General features: G+C 38.5%; 1 protein-coding gene across 1 annotated transcript in view; it reads left to right on the forward strand.

Annotated features, from left to right (window-relative positions):
* The first annotated feature begins 3,754 nt into the window (after nucleotides 1–3,754).
* LOC145978401 (synaptic vesicle glycoprotein 2C-like) overlaps nucleotides 3,755–19,351 on the forward strand; it is a 39,533-nt gene continuing 23,936 nt past the window's right edge. Inside the window, exons 1-3 of the mRNA XM_083111020.1 lie at nucleotides 3,755–3,833; nucleotides 7,256–7,297; nucleotides 9,589–9,750. Of these exons, the coding sequence (XP_082967146.1) occupies nucleotides 3,830–3,833; nucleotides 7,256–7,297; nucleotides 9,589–9,750 (208 nt within the window). The 5' untranslated portion in view covers nucleotides 3,755–3,829. The remainder of the gene's footprint in view (nucleotides 3,834–7,255; nucleotides 7,298–9,588; nucleotides 9,751–19,351) is intronic.

The raw sequence follows: 19,351 nt of genomic DNA on the forward strand, positions 1-19,351 counted from the left end.
ACATATATCTATTATTTCTTTACTACAGAAAGGATGTTTAAGAGGTGATGGTGATGAACTGATGAAGATTCGAATTGAGAATGGTCAGTTAAAACCTAGTCAAAAGAAGGTGAAGTTGCAAGAAAAAGCCGTTAAGACCTAAAAATAGGCTAAAAAAAGACCAATAAGCCAAAAAAACTCCGAAAAAGGCAAAAAAAGGACAAATGAAAAATACCTTTTTCTGGCCTACAATGAACCAAAATGAACATATATTATGTTGGGCCTCGTCTTTGGACACTAGGAAAAAAAGGATTTCTCCTCAACTGCCGAGCCCCAGTAATAAAGCTACCTCAATTTTCTTCTGTTTGCAGTGCTCAATTGCTGTTTAGATTCCCATACATTGTATAGGAAGCTCCTCTCACTCCCTCTGTGTCTCTTTTCTCTCTCCTCCCTCTGTTTCTCTCCCTCTCTCTCCCCCCTTACTTCATTCTCTCTCTCAGGAGAGTTCCCCGAAACGACTCATCCATCAACGCAAACACGTACAGGGAGAGGGGAGAAGATGTTGGGGAGATAATTGAGAGAGGAGGAAAGACAGAGGCAAATAGTCATAGGAATAGAGTCGGATACAATGAAAGGGAAACAAAGAATGAAATGGAATGAGTCAAAAGAGAGAGAGAATGGAATAGACCGTACTTCACAAAATAAGATAAATAGAGGGAGGGGGAGGGAGAGAACCGGTTAGAAAGGAATAGAAGGGATTAAACGTGACAGAGACGAAAGAAGATAAAGGAATTAGTGGTAAGATACACAGGGAGAGAGAGAAGAAGGGGGAATATGCTCAGTTCACAATTACCTTGTACTTTTATTATGGTAATAATTATGAAACTTGTCAGAGTACCAAATAAAAAAAAAGCATTGAAAATGTCATTACAAACCTCCTTCGATTAGGAAATGCTGTTCAAATTATCTTAGGTTTTGGCTCTGGGCCGAGATAGCGGATGGCATGGCGCAGATGCCGGCATTTTCGTCCCGTATTTCTCGCTTATTTACGCACGTACATTTAGCATGTAGACAATTATATTTATATTGCATAACAAGTACTAACCTGTGTTATAAGAGTTGTTCAAAGTTGTTCACGCGCTATCTCGGCCCAGAGCCAAAACGAACGCACTGTATCTCAAGATTACTAAACTTCGTTTCAAAAATTGTTCACAGACAAAATTGGTAATTGGAGGTCATTTTTAGGGGGATTGCATTTATCGTTTTGGGATGTTCCCAATCTCTTTACTGCTTTTATTCGAAAAATTTGATTTTCTCAAAATTTCGGGAAGGGTCTGTAACCCCCTTCAGCCCCCCCCCCCCCCGCGTACACAGTGTTTTAATAGGCGCGTCTTGTTGCATTCGCCACCATAAATTGCCAAAGAAAAAAATTATGACAATTGCACGCCCTAAACTCAGCTCGAACTTGTTTCAATCTCCATGTTTACATTATTCTGTGGAAACTGTAATGCATATGGAGTTGAACGTACGGTGACGTCGGCCTTGAACTGTTAAGTATTTGTAGTTAACAAACAATACCGAAATGCAAGATTGTTGTTTTTGTGAATCAAAGCTTCGAATTCCAGTCTCAATGCTCGGATGTGGCGTAATATAAATAACGTATGTTTACATTCGCTCGATGTTGAATCACAGCCTAAACAGCACTTGAGGGTTGGAAAAACGAAGAAAACGGCAAAATGTTCGGAAGAGTGGCGTCAATTAGGGAGGGAGTGGGGGTAGATGCCTCCCCTTTTTTGCCACCTTTGCCTCTGAACTATGCTAAACCTTATCTACAAAGGAAAGTAAACTGTCCTTGCCCCCCCCAGTTTCGAAACCCAATCGCCGCCACTGGTTCGGTATATAATTAGAAAAAAGTGCATGACTTCAGAGGGCTGCGCGTCGGGGGAGGGGGTGAGTAAGCACTGCCCCCTCTACGGTACTAATAATAAATAATTAAATACAAGTTGCACAGTACACATTGTGATAAAGTGATGTTCTAAAGTTTTGGCAGTCCAAACTTCTAGCATCACACTCCTGTTTAACTGCTGTGTTAGAAAAGGAAGTTTATTCTAAAACGATTGATTTCTGTTTTAGAATCAATCTTAGTTCCTTAATGGCTCATTTCATCATTCTATATTTTGTTTACATTAACAATTAATATTTTAAACAGTCTTGACATTGAAATCTATTTCACGCATGTCGATCGCAAACAGCAGTTATTTGCCTTAGCGGATGTAAGAACATTTTGTGTCACTAACAGCCAATCGCAACGATGAGAATTGAGGACGTCATCACGTAAATTTCAGGATTTGAGTCCCAGCCTGGGCATGAGTGTTCTTTGTGAGTGACCCTTCATCAAATTCCTTCCAATTATCACTCATCTTCAACGTCGCGATTAGCCAAAATTGGAAGAAAAGCGACGTTAAGAAACAAAAATACAAATACAGAACCGATGATTAACTTCATGAAAGGGAAAAGGTGATGGATATAAATAACAATACGGAAGATAAAAATTCGGCTAAGGGAAAATGGGAATAAGATGTTAGAGAGAGAAAATATAAAATTGGAATCGACATTGAGAAAGAGAGAGAAGATAAAATACGAATTATTGAGAGAGAGAGAGACAGAGAATAGAAAATGGGGGAATATGTAGTGAGAGAGAGAGAGAGAGAGAGAGAGAGAGAGAGCGAGAGCGAGAGAGAGAGAGAGAGAGAGAGAGAGAGAGCGTATAGATAATGAATAAAGTGAATGGTACACAAGCTGAGGAAACGAGGCAGATAGCTACACATGGGAGAAGAGCAAGAATGTAGAATGTAGAAAGACATAGAATGAGATGAACGGAGGAAGGAACAAGGAAGGTATGGAGGAGAGAGAGAGAGAGAGAGAGAGAGAGAGACACTTACGAACTGAGAAACAGTCAGCGAATTATGAACTTTCTTTCTTTGGTGTAGGGGGGGGGGGTGTTAGGTTATCCGTTCTCTTTTCGGGATCAGAAAAATCCAGCAAATTATTATTATTACTTAGTAGTAGTAACAGTAGTAGGATCAAAAATAGCTAGAGGAAAACATTAACATTAAAAGTATTATTAACAGCTATAATAAATCATTCATTCGTCCACAAACACATTACTTATTTTGTAAAAAATTTAGCGAAAAATTGCGAAAAGACATTGTTTATTGTTCATTCACGAAGTGAATACCGTAGCCTACATTATTGGGAGTTCACTGCTCTTGTGCGCTAACCGCAAATGTTATGGACACATACAGAACTAGATTTATGTTTAAAATTCTTGTGTACCATGATGAAATCAGATTACACAATCGGTACCTAGTTTTTCTCTATCGTTCGTGTGTCTCAGTGCCCCCTAGAGTTTAAACATTTTAAATCGATCACAGAAACGATTAGTCAATTGCCCTCAATACAAACTAACCTAACCTATCTCAAGCTGGATCGAATCCCAGTCAATTGCTTGTTTTGATCTTTCACAATAACAACACTGTCGACACGGCAGAAATTGCAAAGGCTACACAAACACTTAACGAGTTACACAAGACATTAAAATCAAACGATAAATATATTGAGGACGACAGCAAAAGGGTAATACTTAATCCATATAACAAAGCGGCATTAACAGCCTCTTTATTGCGATGTCCGTAATGTTTGATGACGTCAAGTTCACCCAGGAACGCAGAGTCGATTCTGATTGGTTGGAGGCCGAACCTGGTTCACTGCGCAACAGCTGAGCAAGAGACATTGACAGGTGGTCGCATTAGTAGCTGAATTTTGATCGAGGGCAGCGCCACACTTGAACATGGGTGAGTAAGAAGTTACTAATTGCAACCTTTTAGGTTTATTTAACAAGTAGAATTTACAAGAACACCTTCCAGAAGTACGTTATTAAAGTTATAAGTAACGTTCCATTTGATAAGCCTGTGTAAGTCATCAAAATGCAAGACAGGCCAACTGCTTTTTGAAATTCTTAATCTACACGATCGGAAGTTCAATGTAATGAAAAGTTCAGCTGCCAATTTACGGTTCAAGCTGTCCAGGGTTCGATTCCCAGTGGACTCAACAGTGTCTCGGGTCGCATTTGAAACTGTAGGTCCGGTCCCAATTATTTTATAACCTGCTCGGTTGCCGAGGGCTTTGACTTGCGATCTCTGCATGGTGTTCGTTGCGAGTGTCAATTCATCGCTTCATCTAATCATCAAATCAAGGGGTCCCGGGTTCGATACCCGGTGGAGGCACAGTGGTTCGGATTCCACTTTAAACTGTAGGTCTATCCCGATTAGCCTTCCTGTGCATAAAGTGGACTTAAAACAACAAATCAATCAATCATCTAATAATCACTTACCCCCATCGTCGCGATTGGGCTATATGTGGTCTTTAACTTTAATAACCTTCCGGTGTTTTTGTGGTAGGCCCTGCTGTGGGTTCGAGGTTACTGTTTATTAGATGAGATCACAAATTAAACTGTAGGGTCAGTTCCGATTAACAATACCTGTGCTTAAAGTGAACTCTGAACAAACTTTGCCAACATTTTAGGTGACTTCCAGATAGCGTATTGGTTAGCGCTGTAGCCTTATAAGCATAGAGTTCCTGGTTCGATTCCAGTAGTTTGGATTGACCGTTAAACTGTAGGCCCAGTCCCGATCATACGTTTCTGTTCATTGATTTAACTTGTACCAAACTACGTTCTGTCGCCTAATAGAATAATAGTTCTTTTATATAATATTTTGCTGCTGTTTGTAAAGCAAGGTTTACACCGAATATTACCAACAAATGTTATTAACTTTTTGTTACCAACACTGTTAACAACAGATGTTGTGAACAAATGTTGGTAAACAGAACACTACTTTGACTTTAGTTTTGTAATAACTTTGTTAACATTTTGGCTGCAAGATTCACACTGTCGAGGAAGTGGCATTATGTGTCATTTTGGCGCAAGATAAAAGACCAAGAAGATTCTTGGCGAGACCTTCACTGCGGGCAAGAGCTAATTATAGCGGAAGTGACCTGTTGGTTTTGTCTTTTCGCGGAACAATTCAACTAAGTTCTGCACTTGATCCTTGGATCACCCCATCTAACTCGAAAGATTTTCCATGATAAAAAGAAACTGGCACGAAACGACGTCACTGGCGTGATGGCGGGAGGGAAGCGGGGGAAATGTTACTAACATTCTATGATCTTTACCGACTTCTTATGGATAACAAAATTTTTGTTGCCAACACAGGAAATCTGTTGCTAACATGAAATGTTGATAAATTCACATGCGTTTTTCGAAATGTTACCAACATTTGTTTGTTGGCAAACCCGGTATAAACACGGCTATATTAGCTATTCAATAAGAAGAGGTTTGAATCTCGAGAAAGGAACTTATCAGGTAATAGACCACACTAGTAATAGGGAAAAGCAACGTAAAACACAACCAAGTTGTAGTCTAAGTGAACAGGATTTGCTTTCCTATTTAAACCTTATTTCAAAGATCTGTATGTGTGTTTGAATCCGGACCTTGGCACTTATACGTCATTTAGCTCCTAATGCATATACCATAGTCGCCGAAGTTGAAGACCAATATAAATAAATAATCACCAAATTAGACTCTTATATTTTTAAAAAGTACGAATGTGTGAAAGACATAATTATTTTTCACTTTAGTAGTGATTAAAAATTATTGAACAATAAAATTAATAGCATTTTCTATTACAAACTCCTAGCCAACCACTTTGTCACAAAAACTCTCTCAGCTTACTCTATGTTCATAAATATGAGAAATATAATGTCTCGTTAATTAAAAAATGGATATTTGTTAACTATAAAATATTTTGGTCCAAGTTCCTTTTGTTTTATTGCGATTTCATCATGCTACGAATGCAATTTGAACATGGTTCGATTTCGATTTAAACTACTTCAGAGTTTTAGCGATTACTTAAGATTTTGTTCAATATATACTTTCGTAGTTAGGTTAGGCAGGCAAGGTTTGGTTCTCTTACCATTAAAATAAAGTCCCTAAATGCATTCTACTAAGGTTGCAATTTACTTCTACATTAATTCCCACTAGTTTGCAATACTTAGTCGCTTATCAGCGGAAAATACATTGTTCATGGGAAGCGCGCATGCTTGCGTAAGGTAATTTTCAAGTTGTACTTTTCAACATAAATAACTTTTTTTCGAAATTCAAACCGTGCTCATTACTTTAAAGAAAGTTCAAATTTATTGTGACAATGATTGCCAAAATTCTACGATAATTAGTCTTCCTGCTAGGAGAATTTGAAAAAAATCATAAAACAATCTGAACAGTTACCATTCCAGTCTCATTTTTCGACTACTAATTCCGAACACCGATCTGTATCTAAATGTAAACTGCTGGTCTGGACTAATTGACTTTTGCGTGTAACTTGGACTCGAATGGGGACTTGGAGAAAATGTATTTTCTGTCTTTACAATCCATGTACCGTCGAAGCTCTTTTTATATAATAATGGTAAACATGACACATTGCCTTGCAAGTATTGAAAATAAATGTACAGGCATACCGGTATGCAGTGACCAAAAGGTATCGCACCTACACACCCTACTCGAAGTGAATCAAATTAAGATTGGTGCACTTAACTTTTGGTGCACCAATTGACGCAATTGAACCTGAAAAATTGATTTCTTTGTAATGATCGTGGCTGATATTGTCAGATCATGCATTTTAGTACTGTACGGAACAGTAACTGATAGAAGTACCCTTTTATGCATTTCTGCGTGTATTTTGATGGAACAAAAGTGCATCATGTACTTTATGTACTTTAATGTGTTACTGAATTCAACATATTTGTTCCAATTGACACACTTTTGGTTCTGTGTTGCATATTGTTATTGACAAATGTGAATTTCGAGATAAGCTGCCGTGCAATTTCATATTCTTGTCATTTAAAGAAAACAACTTATATCTACGCCAAGTTGCAAACAGTTGAACATTTTTTAAAAATAAGAATAACTGCACTCCGCTGTATAGCGGTTAATGTCTCGGTGTGCGATGTTAGCGGTTCTAAATTCTAAAAATCTGCCTGAAGAAAATGTTCTTCAATGTACAAGTAACTTGTCAATCGTTATGAAATATGAATATTTGTTACATGCATGCGTACCTGCGGTACATTTATATGTTTAAGTATGATATTTATATGGTAAATTAATAAATATACATTATCCTATTCCAGATATGTTCTAAGTTTGTCTTTTTCTAATTTTCAGAAGGAATTGGAGCAGATTTTGAGACTGCAATCACATCAACAGGTAAACACCTATTTCAATTCAACTTTCTTCTGGGGGGTGTCCTTTTTCTGGTTAACTGCCCTGTAAAATATTTGAATAGTTTGATTGATTTAATTTACTTTACTTCGTGTTTTGTGCCTCTTGGTTAATTTGCGAAGATGGGGATGAGTGATGAAATTGATGAATGGACATTCACAAACAACCAAGCCCTAGCGGGATTCGAACCCGGGACCCTTGGTGTCGCAGCGTGATGTGCTAACCACTCGGCCACAGGGCCAGGCTTGAATAGTTTGATTAGAGCAAATAAAAAATATGTAAATGCATATATTTCTATTTCTGATACTGTATACATATATGAACCTACTATAGAAATGTTTGTTGGGTTTGTTAATGAAACCATAATATTTTCGGTAACTTTTCTTCCAGTAATAATAAAACATTGTGGATGTATTATATAATTAAAATATTTTTAGATTTTTTTGTAGCTGAATTTTGGTGATATTTTTAATGATAGTTTACAAGATATTATCTGCCATGTTTATTTATAGTTTAATGATGACACAATTTACGGTTTAACATGTATATTTTTCTACACCAAATGTTTGTTGTTTTTGTTCATAAAAATTATTCAATTTTAAATCAAAATAAATTTATATGTGCTAAAAGTAACATATTACATTTCCTTTCGTATGAGCCTCACCCCATCACTACATACAACCTCTGACAAAATAGTTCGGTGAATGATCCTGAATATCGAAAGTAGACGAATTCTTAATGAAACCAACCTTACTGTCCTTCGAAGTAGTCCCCTCCCATGGTTATGCACCAGTTGAAAACTGCTGTACATGTCCTGGAAACGTTTAGAAAAGTCTTCTTTCGGGATGGTGTTCAAGACCCTCGCCACGTTCCGTTGGATGTCCGGAATATCCTCAAATCTCTGATCTTTCAATGCGATTTTGAGGCGTGGGAAGAGAAAGAAATCTGGAGGATTCAGATCTGGCGAGTATGGTGGATGGTCAATTTGCACCACCCCCTTCTTAGCCAGAAACTACTCACAACAAGGTTCATGGTTTCTCGTACACGACAATGTTCGCCCTCACACAGCCACTATCGTCCGACAGTTTCTGGCTAAGTAGAGGGTGGTGCAAAGTGACAATCCACCATACTCGCCAGATCTGAATCCTCCATATTTCTTTCTCTTCCCACGCCTGAAAATCGCTTTGAAAGATCAGAGATTTGAGGATATTCCGGACATCCAACGGAACGTGACGAGGGTCTTGAACACCATCCCGAAAGAAGACTTTTAATGTATCAGTTGATGCACCTTCTTGCATCTTCTTGGATGATGCATTCTGGTGCATCAAAACGCATCAGCTAATGCATTAAAGTTCATCTCGACTGAAAGATATCTTCACTTGAATCAAATAATGCACTCTGGTGTTTCTTTCACGACATACAAAATTTCATCAAATGTGAATCTGATTTTTTGAAGAAGCTACAAAACACACTTTAGTGCATCAATCGATATGATGCCTTTAGTTCTCAGAGTGTGGTTGCAACCATGCTCTGTGTAAAGGGAGGGTCCAACGGCTCCAAGCACCTCCCGTTGGCGTAGCAAACTTTTTCATTAATGGTATATTTGCGACAACATTTGGTCAAATCACTATGTAAGTTGGAAGCAAGTTTCAAAAGTTTATTTCTGGTTTAGATTTGGCTTACTGACAATCGTCATACATCACTTAATTACAAAAAATGTGCAAATAGCCTGGACGTTAATACACGTTATAATTTCTTGCAGTTAATCAACCTAAAACTTGAGAACTCAAATTCGTAAGCCGCTGTAATTTGGAAATACAGGGTGTGGTAAAAGTAGCTTTCCCCCAAAATGTTAACAAGGAACAAGTTTCTTGTTGACAATGACAATCCAACATAAATAGCAGCGATGGAACTTGCCATGGCTGCCAACCCCATGGAAACTTGTTTATTTGTTGCGTTTCTTAAAACGAAAATATAATTTTTAAGGAAGGTGACTTTTATTTCACCTTGTAAAATTCTAATTTAGGAACAATTATATTTGCATTTTTATAGTTTTCGTCGCTTTTTTGCCCCTCTGGGCTAATCTAGAAGAAACGCAACCCCAACGTTCACTTATTGGCAGAAGAGCAAACTTCCTTTTCGAGTATTCAGTCGTCAATGTCAACAAATTTGCGTTCATCCTAATCGGCACGATTAACCAAAAGTGGCGGAAAAGCGACGCTAAATACGAATTAAATAAACGCACATGATAACATCACTCTTTGTGTTCATTTCAGAGTTTGGAAGATTCCATTATTTACTACTTCTCCTTTGTGGCGCTGTGTACTTCAATAGTGCGATAGGAATCACCATTTTGTCCTTTGTTTTACCATCTGCACAATGTGACTTCCGTATGACGTCAGAGGACAAAGGCTGGCTAAATGCAGCTCCACTTTTAGGCAAGTATTTCTCTCGTTCATCTACTTGAAAATCTTAATTTCTATTGCTTTCATGGCATTAAGAGGACATCTTGAATGCTGTAGTAGTAACGGTGTCGTATTGTAATCAAGGGATCCCGGGTTCGATCCTTGGAGACACATTGCACGGTGGTTCGGACCCCACTTGAAACTGTAGGTCAAGTTTTGATTAATTTATCTGAGCACATGGACGTCCGTGGGGCAATGGGGGGCCACCGCCGCCCCTGGAAAATGAATGCCCACCTGAAATGTATATATTTCACACATAATTTCATTTCAGTCGCAGTAATTTGTTAATTATAAGGGCGTTGAAGGAACATGGTAATTTCAGACTGAAGCAGTGTTTTTTGAGAGGGCATTACTATTATGGGGGAAAATATGCCTCTTTTGCCCCCCTGGAGAAAATTACCTTCTGCGGATGTCCATGTCTGAGCATAAAATAGACTTAACACAAGACAACGGTTTGCCCATAAACTGTGAAGTTAGTGTTTATGAAGGTTTTGAAGAACGGGGTCAACTGCGGCAAAAAAAAGTCCAGAGAGTGTATCTGACACTCATAAACGCCAATGGCGTGTCAAATCGATATAGTCTTTTAATCGACAGTTTTTTGGTTCGATTCCCGGTTTTTGGCACATTCCAGCGGTTTCGCATAGTGTTGTCCACGGGACGAGACGGGACAGGCTTTTAAAAATTCGAGACGAGACTAGATTGACCATGTGTCATGAGACAAACGAATATTTTCGAGACGAGACAGCATTTCCACGAGACGAGACAGGCCAAAGTCTCGTCTCGTGGGCAACACTAGTTTCGCATCAGGTATCAACTGGCAATCATAGGAATGGTATAGAGTCTTGACAGGTTCTCGTATAGTGCACTCCCGTCCAGGTAAAGTTGCACATTCTTCAACTGTTCAACCTTATAAAGTGTGGTACTTCATGTGAAAGGGAGTGTAAAAAGCAACATACAAACTTTGTCAGGCAAATAACTTTTCTTAATGATGTTTTCGGTTTGACGTCTTGTTTGGACCCTGTGAGTAATCAAAAACGCACTTGTATCCTGAATATATATGCAACCACGCAGTCACAATAGCTACTATACCCTGTCGCCCTGGAGCAGGCGAACGAAAGCAAGTCAGCGCAAGTAGTCCTTCAATGAACATGTGAGAGGGAACGGGATTTCGTGGAAGGGGGAAAGCAACTGCAGTTACCAGGCATCGCTCTGCCCAATCGATCTCCTCCTCCTCCTCCTCCTCTTTGAGCGGCTTTGCTCCAGAGATGACTCCAAAATTGAACAATGGATCAATTTTGTAATTACTACAAACAAAATATATGACTTAAGACAACTGCTTGGCATGTCTGAAGAAGTCTCGCAGAATGTAAATTTGTTTTAGAAAAAAAATCTCAATATCGCATCAAAGTCTCGAACGAGAATGAAAGTCTGACACTAAATATTGGTCTCCTCGTCTCGATTTCACAGACCTGACTCGTTCGAATTCCAGCCTGGCAATAAATATTGCTTTAGTTTCTGTATTCAATTTCATCATTCGTGCTTATCGTCGTAATTAGCCTAAATGTGTAGAATAATGCTTAAAGTCCACAGAAACACACACATTGTAACAATAAATCCTGATGTAAATGTAATTGTTCCCCCTCTACGAGCCCAGAAAAGATAAGGACGACGAATATTGAAGAATGAATAGCATGGAGCCGGATTGGTCCACCAGAGGGGCATCTACCCCATTCTGCACCCCTCTGGCGACTTTACTGTCCTTTGGATTTTTAGAATTAAGCAGACACGACCCTGAAACTAATAAAACTTTAGTGGGCATTGGGATGGTAGCTTTCAAAAGCGTTTCCAATTGCCCAGTGAAGATCGTCAATGCGCTACTGCTCCTCTTTGGATTCATATGAAATTCGCGCCAAAATCGCACACTACTAAAAAGCGCGCCAACCGAAGAGCTAATCGGAGTGCGCCTGTGCAATACGTAATTGAAGCTGTTTAGCCGTGCACGCCATGACGTTGACAGTTTTCGCTGGAAAAGTTATTCCTCACAGTCTATAGTTGACTTTCTCCTCATTAGACTTTCTTAGTGTCCTGTTGATATCCTGATATAAAATGGATTCTCTCTGTATTCAGGATTTCTCAAATAAATAAATAAATAAATAAATAAACCTCCAGTGCTGACGTCATTACAAGAGTCAGCGTTTCCTGTTTAAACACTAGAATCATGAATTATGACAAACGCCTTGAATTGTGTCGTCGATTTTGTTTTCAGCTGCTGTTGCTTCTGCTAAAAAAAAAAAAAAAAAGGTCGTCTGAACGTGTTGAAGCATTGGAAATCTACGTACAGTATGAGCTCATATATTCATTGTCGACCTTGACAACAGTCTCCAGTTTGCAACGTGCTGTTTGAAGTGAACGAAATGTAAACCGGAGATCAGAATTTGGCCGCTATTTTAAACAATTCGAGCTTTGTTTACAGAACAGAAGGCAATTCATGGCATTTGTCAGTGGTAGAAACAAAAACACGCTTTAAAAAATTTCCCATACATAATAATATATAAATTGTAATAACCAGTGGCTCTATAGCCCTGGAAGGGCATTGTCCTATTCAGGGGTGCCCCTCCCCCCCAAGGCCCAGATTCACTCCCCCCAAAAAGGTAGAACATTTGCCCCCTCCCCCCCGTTTATGCAGAATTAAATTACTCAAATTATTTTTGTCAGACAAAGTTTACGGAAAAATATAATACCAGAGGTGCAACCACGAATTTTTGTCGGGGGGGGGGGGCAAGTAGCAGGATAAACGTACCAATAATAATAATAATAATGGTAGTAGTATCAAAGACGTTATTGTCCTCATAAATTACTCAAGAAGAGGGTAGAAGTCTGTGCTAAAGCATTTGTTTGGAACAAACAAACAAAAAAAAAAGGTAAAGTGTTCCCCAGTGCATAGCACCACGCCATGAAGGCGTATAGGGGGTGTGGGGGTAACGCCCCACACTTTCTTGATCCGGTCGTGAGTGGGGGTGATGTGATCAGCATCACGCCCCTGACCGCCTTTACCCCCCAGGGTTTCCCCCAGGTTCCCATGTTATTCGACGCTGGGTGGGCGCCGGGGCCGCATTTTAAATATTTTTTTTCAACACCGTCAATTTCACATTAGCTAATAATGGAAATCAAGCACAGAAACTGTATTTTTGAATGGCAGAAAATGAATGATAAATGCATTCCGAAGATGCATGTGTAACTTTCATGTACAACAAGCTAACACTAAATTGTGTACATATTCAAAGCTTATTCAATACAAATATAAAACACATAATGTTTAAATACATTACAGAAAAGAATTAGACTGCAAGCGAAGACAGTAAGAAAATTTTTAGATCCAATTTTTGCATTTGAAAACCGTATTGATTTAATAGGGCTCAAATAATTTCACTGGACACCATGGCATTCTCTCTTTTACAACTTTTTTTTTAAAATTTAGATCATTCGGCGCCCATGGCCGACTACCGCTGTCCCTAGCTACAGCTCTGAACTTGACGAAAACGAGAAAAGCAAATAATGCGAGTGAAGCAAGCAAGAAAAGTTTACAAATGAATTTTTATTTGCATAAAATTTGCAGGTTCCCTTGGCCGTCAATGTTTGACCCCCCATGCTACCCTAGAATTGACTTCCGTTGAAGGTTTGGAGGGTGGGCAATAACCCCCTGCCCCTTGTGGTTGCGTCACTGTATAATACAGACATATTTAGGCAATATATGTATACTTTAGATACTTTAGGCTCACTGCCATTGTTAGTCAACCTTATTGTCTGTTCGAGTAACCTTGTATTAATGCAAATACCATGCCTCCCGCCATCCAAACCGATTCTAAAGGTTTAAGAGGTGGTGTTTAATTTCAATCCTATCACCGCGATCACCCACAGGTACGTAGAAAAACTATACATAATAACCAAAACTAGAAATCAATAACAAGTCAATCAAACTATACGATCCCTAAAATTTTGTGTGAAGATATATAGTATTGGTATAAATTTTGTCCCCCCTAAAAATTCCCATGATGCAGACGTGTCATGAAACCACCCTGTGGGTATCCCTGGGCCTATTGCGTTTCATTCAGTTATCAAAACACTATTTTAAAAGTAGCTTCACTACCACTACTACTTCTCGCCCAAAAAATGTAGCTTCGGTACAGCTACGGCTACATTTTATCAAAAAGTAGCTTGCTACACTACTCTTGTTCACTTGCTACTTTACATAAAAAAATAAACAACCATATTGTCAAAAGAAGCCCTTAGCGATTGTAATTACTAGATAATAGATTCAGTTTTTTTATTAGCATGAAGACCAGTCATTTGATATATTTTGATAGCATTGACTTATTTTTAATATAGTGTTTGAGAACGATAATGTGACATATAAATTCAAATTTTATATTGTGAGTATTGCAATAAGGATGCTACCAAGTTATTGCTTATGACTATAAATACAATTTGCGATTATTTATATTTGTGTAGCAACGTACTTTTATTGAGAATAATAATTTCATTTTTAATAGACTAATATGAAGATAGTATTTTTCATTCAGATACTGATCAGAATATCTATCTCCTGGATTATCCAGATTGTCATTATCTTATAATAGCCGTGCTCGTTAGAAACATCCTGAACAAGTAAGCATCATTGTTGACAATCTTTTAACACTGTTGTCACACACAAAATTTAACTCAAACTACCATAAATAAATGTAGCTGTAGTGAAAGGGTGAAACCTTCTGCCCTCATGAAGGTCACTCTCTGGATGGTGAACACTTCTGCTCACCGATGACCTCAAGAGATGGTGTTGCAAGATTGCAAGCCACCAATCAACTCCATCCTGTGCATTTTCATCCGATGACAGTAAATTTTTGTAAATTTGGTAATTTTGGCTGTGGTTCCAATGTTGGGCCAACATACGGTTTTACATTGGGCCAACGTACTGAAAACTAAAGATTGAATAGGTTTGTGTTCTGATATATACATTATAATTTATTGAGGCAAAATGTAAACAATAGTAGCCTGCAAGTTATTTATGAAAATGAAAAAATACACAGCACTTTTCTCAGTCACATGGTACCATTGTTTTCAAGGCACCATACCTTCAAGTGGTAGCACAAAAACCTTCTAGAGTTACTTAGTTTTCCACCTTTCATGGAATTTAGTCTGCACATAACATTGTTTAACCACCATCATAATAATACCTGTAAGAATGTTGTTGTTCTACTATAGCTAGAGAGACAAACAATAAGCAATTCCCAACACATCTTTCATCCATGGCATTTGGCATGACTGACAAAGGACCGGTGAGTTACTGCAAGTTAAAATAGCTTCTACTTTCATTAAAAATATATTATATTTCCAGTATGTGCAGTGACTGAAATATTCGGAAAGAAACTGTTACATGTCACTTATTTTTCACTTTAGAATTTTCAGCATACTCCTGAAAGGTGTCTTAGCATGAAAAAGTTTGTTTTTAAACTAATTTTGACTCACTTTTCCATGGTTGGGCAAACGTTGGCAACAACAGTTGGCCCAACGTAAGAGCAACGTCAATTTGCCAAGCAACGTAAAGCCAACCTTTTCCACGTAAAAACTGACCTTTGCCCAACAGTGGTAGTTACAAGCGACCACAACTTAATACTATTCGACTTAATCTACAGGCAACATCAGCTTGAACAGACAAACCAGGAGAACATATTGAACTGGAGAAAAATCGATCATCAAAAATTCCTAGAAAAGCTCATTATCCCTGAACAATTGGACCAACAAAAATCACTCAACACGCTCGCAGAGGAACTCTCTGCAAACATCAGACAAGCAATTGAAAATTCATCACCCAGAAATAACCAAAGGAAAATGAAGAGGAAGCCATGGGCAAAGAAATTAACCAACCTTAAGAAACAAATGCAAAAAGCCAGGAAACTATATCAAAAATCCATCATCGCACAATACAGAAATGCCAACCTCCAGATTTACCGTGCCAAAAAAAAGCAATACGAAACCGAGCTACTAAATTATAAGACACAACAATGGAATATCTTCATCGAAAAACGTCTGGAAATAAATAAATGGGGCACCCCGTATAAAATCGCTACCGGCAAAATAAAAAAACCGCAAACCATTTCCACCTTAATTAATGACGAGAACAACACGAATATGACAAAGGACTTGGAAGAAAGCATCAACTTCTTAATGAAGAATCTCATACCAGACGACAAACCTGAAAACGACAGCGAGGAAAATAAGGATACAAGAAAAATCTATCACCAGCCATATCCAGAATCACCAATATTACCTTTCACTACCCAGGAAGTAGAAAACGAAATAAGCAGCATGAAAATGAAGAAGTCCCCGGGACCAGACTGAATTCCTGTGGAAATAATACAAGAAATCACCCCAGTACTTACGCCTTACATTACTCAACTATTTAATGAGTGCCTTGTTCAGAAGATATTCCCAGAAACCTGGAAGGAAGCAAACTTAATAATCATCAAGAAACATCCAAATAAAGATGAAACCAGGGTCAATTCATACAGACCAATATGCCTTCTCAACGTTTTGGGAAAACTCTTCGAGAAACTTATCCTAAAAAGACTCAAAGAATTTCGCCTGCTCAAACCCATATCAGGGATACAATTTGGGTTCACGAGAGGTAAATGCACTGACGATGCATTACGCCTGCTATCGTCTACAACACAAAACACTCCAAACAAGTACATGGTTGGAATCATGGTGGACATCGCCGGGGCATTTGACAACTTGTGGTGGCCCAGCCTTTTTCAAACACTTAAAAATATGAACTGCCCAGGTACACTCTTCCTACTTCTGAAAAGTTATTTCTCTAACAGAAAAATTAGCATCAAATATCCGGATCTACAAATGAGTAAGATCACGTCAAAAGGTTGTCCTCAGGGTTCCATTCTGGGACCCGAGCTTTGGAATACTAACTTGGAGCCTGCGCTTATGAAACTACAAGACCATCCAGACATAGACCAGATCATAGCTTATGCGGATGACATTATCATGCTCACTTCCGGTAACTCAAGAAGGGAAATCGAAGATAAAGCATCCACTGCAATCAATACGCTATCCAATTGGTGTGATCATGCTAAACTCAAAATAGCTTCGGAAAAGACTCATTATATTATCCTTAAGGGGAAGTTACAAAGAAACCCTCAAATCAAACTCAGAGAAAGAAATTTAAAAAGAGTAAGAGAAGCTAAATACCTTGGCATTACTCTTCAAGAGAAGATGTTTTTTAACAGACACATAGCCCTGGCAACAACCCAGGCCGAAACAACTATAAACAGTCTAGCCACATTGAGTTCAGCAAACTACAACCTTCCACTATCACACATAAAAACATATCTCATTACCATATATAATTCTATTATTTCCTATGGCTCGCCCCTGTGGGCCATGGAAACCAGTAAACAGTACATTAAAAACAGATTGAGATCTTCACAACGCAAAGTGATACTTCGCCTAACGGGTGCATTCAGAACAACCTCAACCCTGGCTCTTCTCATGATTGCGGGCCTACAGCCTATTGAAATCGTTATTAAAACTAGAGCATCAAAGTATTACTTTAGAAATGGACAAGAGGACGAAATCTATAAACTAATTGGAATACGCCCTGCCACGGTACCAGAAATTTACAACCACTTGTTTAGCGTCTGGCAACAGGAATGGACACAAGCTACGCAAGGAAGGAGACTTCACAGCTTCCTTCCAAACATAAAAGAACGACTTTCGATGGACCATTTCCATCCCACGAGAGGTCTCATACATTTCCTAACGGGACACGGTCCCTACGGTCAACACCTATATAAGCATAACCTCAGACAGACTGATAAATGCCTGAAATGTAAAACCGAGACGGACACACCGGAACATAAAGCCTTCTTTTGCCAGACATCAAACAAACAAATCGAAGATTTAAGACAAAAGCTACCAAACTTCAACACGTACCAGTTAATAAGAAATCCCGAGCACTTTACGTCACTAAACGACTTAACAAACCTGGTGTCGAAAGAGGAACATTCCCTCTTCAAATCCGGCATCACTCACCTCCCCATTCAACCCCTACCTCCGGAATGTAATATACCCCCCAGAAGATCACAAAGAATTCACCTTCGACAAACTCAACAACAGGACATCCCTCCTTAGGACTAAGATCACCAAGAGGATAATGAAGCAGAACCTCCCACAGGAACATCAAGAAGGAGACACTAATACAGAAGACAGTGATACGCCAAAACGAAAAAAGGTTATGTCTCCCCGGAGAAAGGCAAAGGATAACACTGCAAGGACTCGACCTAGGAACCAACCGAATTTAACCAAGATTCTTCTTTTTCGTTTCTTTCTTAAATTGTAATCTTACACCCCTTCTTTATTCTCGTTACTAAACACACTGCAAACTTCTCTCACTGATTCTTGACAATTCTCTATATTTCCACTACCGAACGTACTAATGTACCCGATACTTCCCAGGAAATCCCTCCCTACTTCTTCCCTTCCTGATGATGTCCCGGGTACCAACCGTCGTACCGATGTTCATCCCAGTCCGACCAACTCTTGCTGGTCTCTCGCAAGTCTCCTTGCATCAGGTACCACTCGTTCTTTCATATCTCTTCCTACTATTAATACGTACATCTCAAAGCCAATAATACTCTCACTATCTCAAACATAACATACTAGAACATAGACCCTGCTTAACATTCATAGAATCGTGTTAATGTCCATTCCTCATCTCATCCATCAACACTAATGCACACGACACACAATAAAACTTATCCTAAGAAAACATTACCCACCCAATTACACACTTATGTAATTTCGTATCTGTGATCATAAATAATATTAATGTTAAACACTAACACTTATTTACTTCCTACTATTTCTAACCTTTATCTTAATCTTCTTACCTTGTAGAATGATGTGAAACCAAATTTGTTCAGGAAAACCGAACAAATTTGGTTCTTCACACTGGGACATTCTTGCCAATGTCACAGTGAATTATTGTAATTAAAAAAATAATGGAAATCAAGGATGAATCAAAGAAAAGCGGGGGAATCCGTAAAAAATTCACGGAACTGACGCCCTGGGTTAATTTTCAGGTACCAGGGCATAAGCACATACCTCCGAAAGTAGTTTGACTACTTTTATCCGTATACATAAAAAAATAATAATAATAATAATAATAATCGTTCTATGTAACCATATTTTGTATACTGTTTAGGAAATAAAATTCTTTGTATTCTTACTTGCGTTGGCTCATAGCTGGTAAATCCGTTTTTGAGCACTCCTTCGAAAACCGTTGACCAAACCAAAAGAATGCTTCATATGAAAGTTGTTTGAAATTAAACCCTATCAAAAGTGGTACCAAGGCCACCTCATACATTCAATACACTCCTCTCCCCATTCATGTGTAATCTATTTATCAGTTTTGAAACTAGTAGCATATTTGTATTTTTAGTTATTTTTAAGTTGCTTCTCTGCCCATTTGTGTTCAATGTGACATTGACGATGAATGGTGAATGGA

Source organism: Lepisma saccharinum, chromosome 24, assembly GCF_977018435.1.
Source record: "Lepisma saccharinum chromosome 24, izLepSacc3.1, whole genome shotgun sequence".
Taxonomy (NCBI): Eukaryota; Metazoa; Arthropoda; class Insecta; order Zygentoma; family Lepismatidae; genus Lepisma; species Lepisma saccharinum.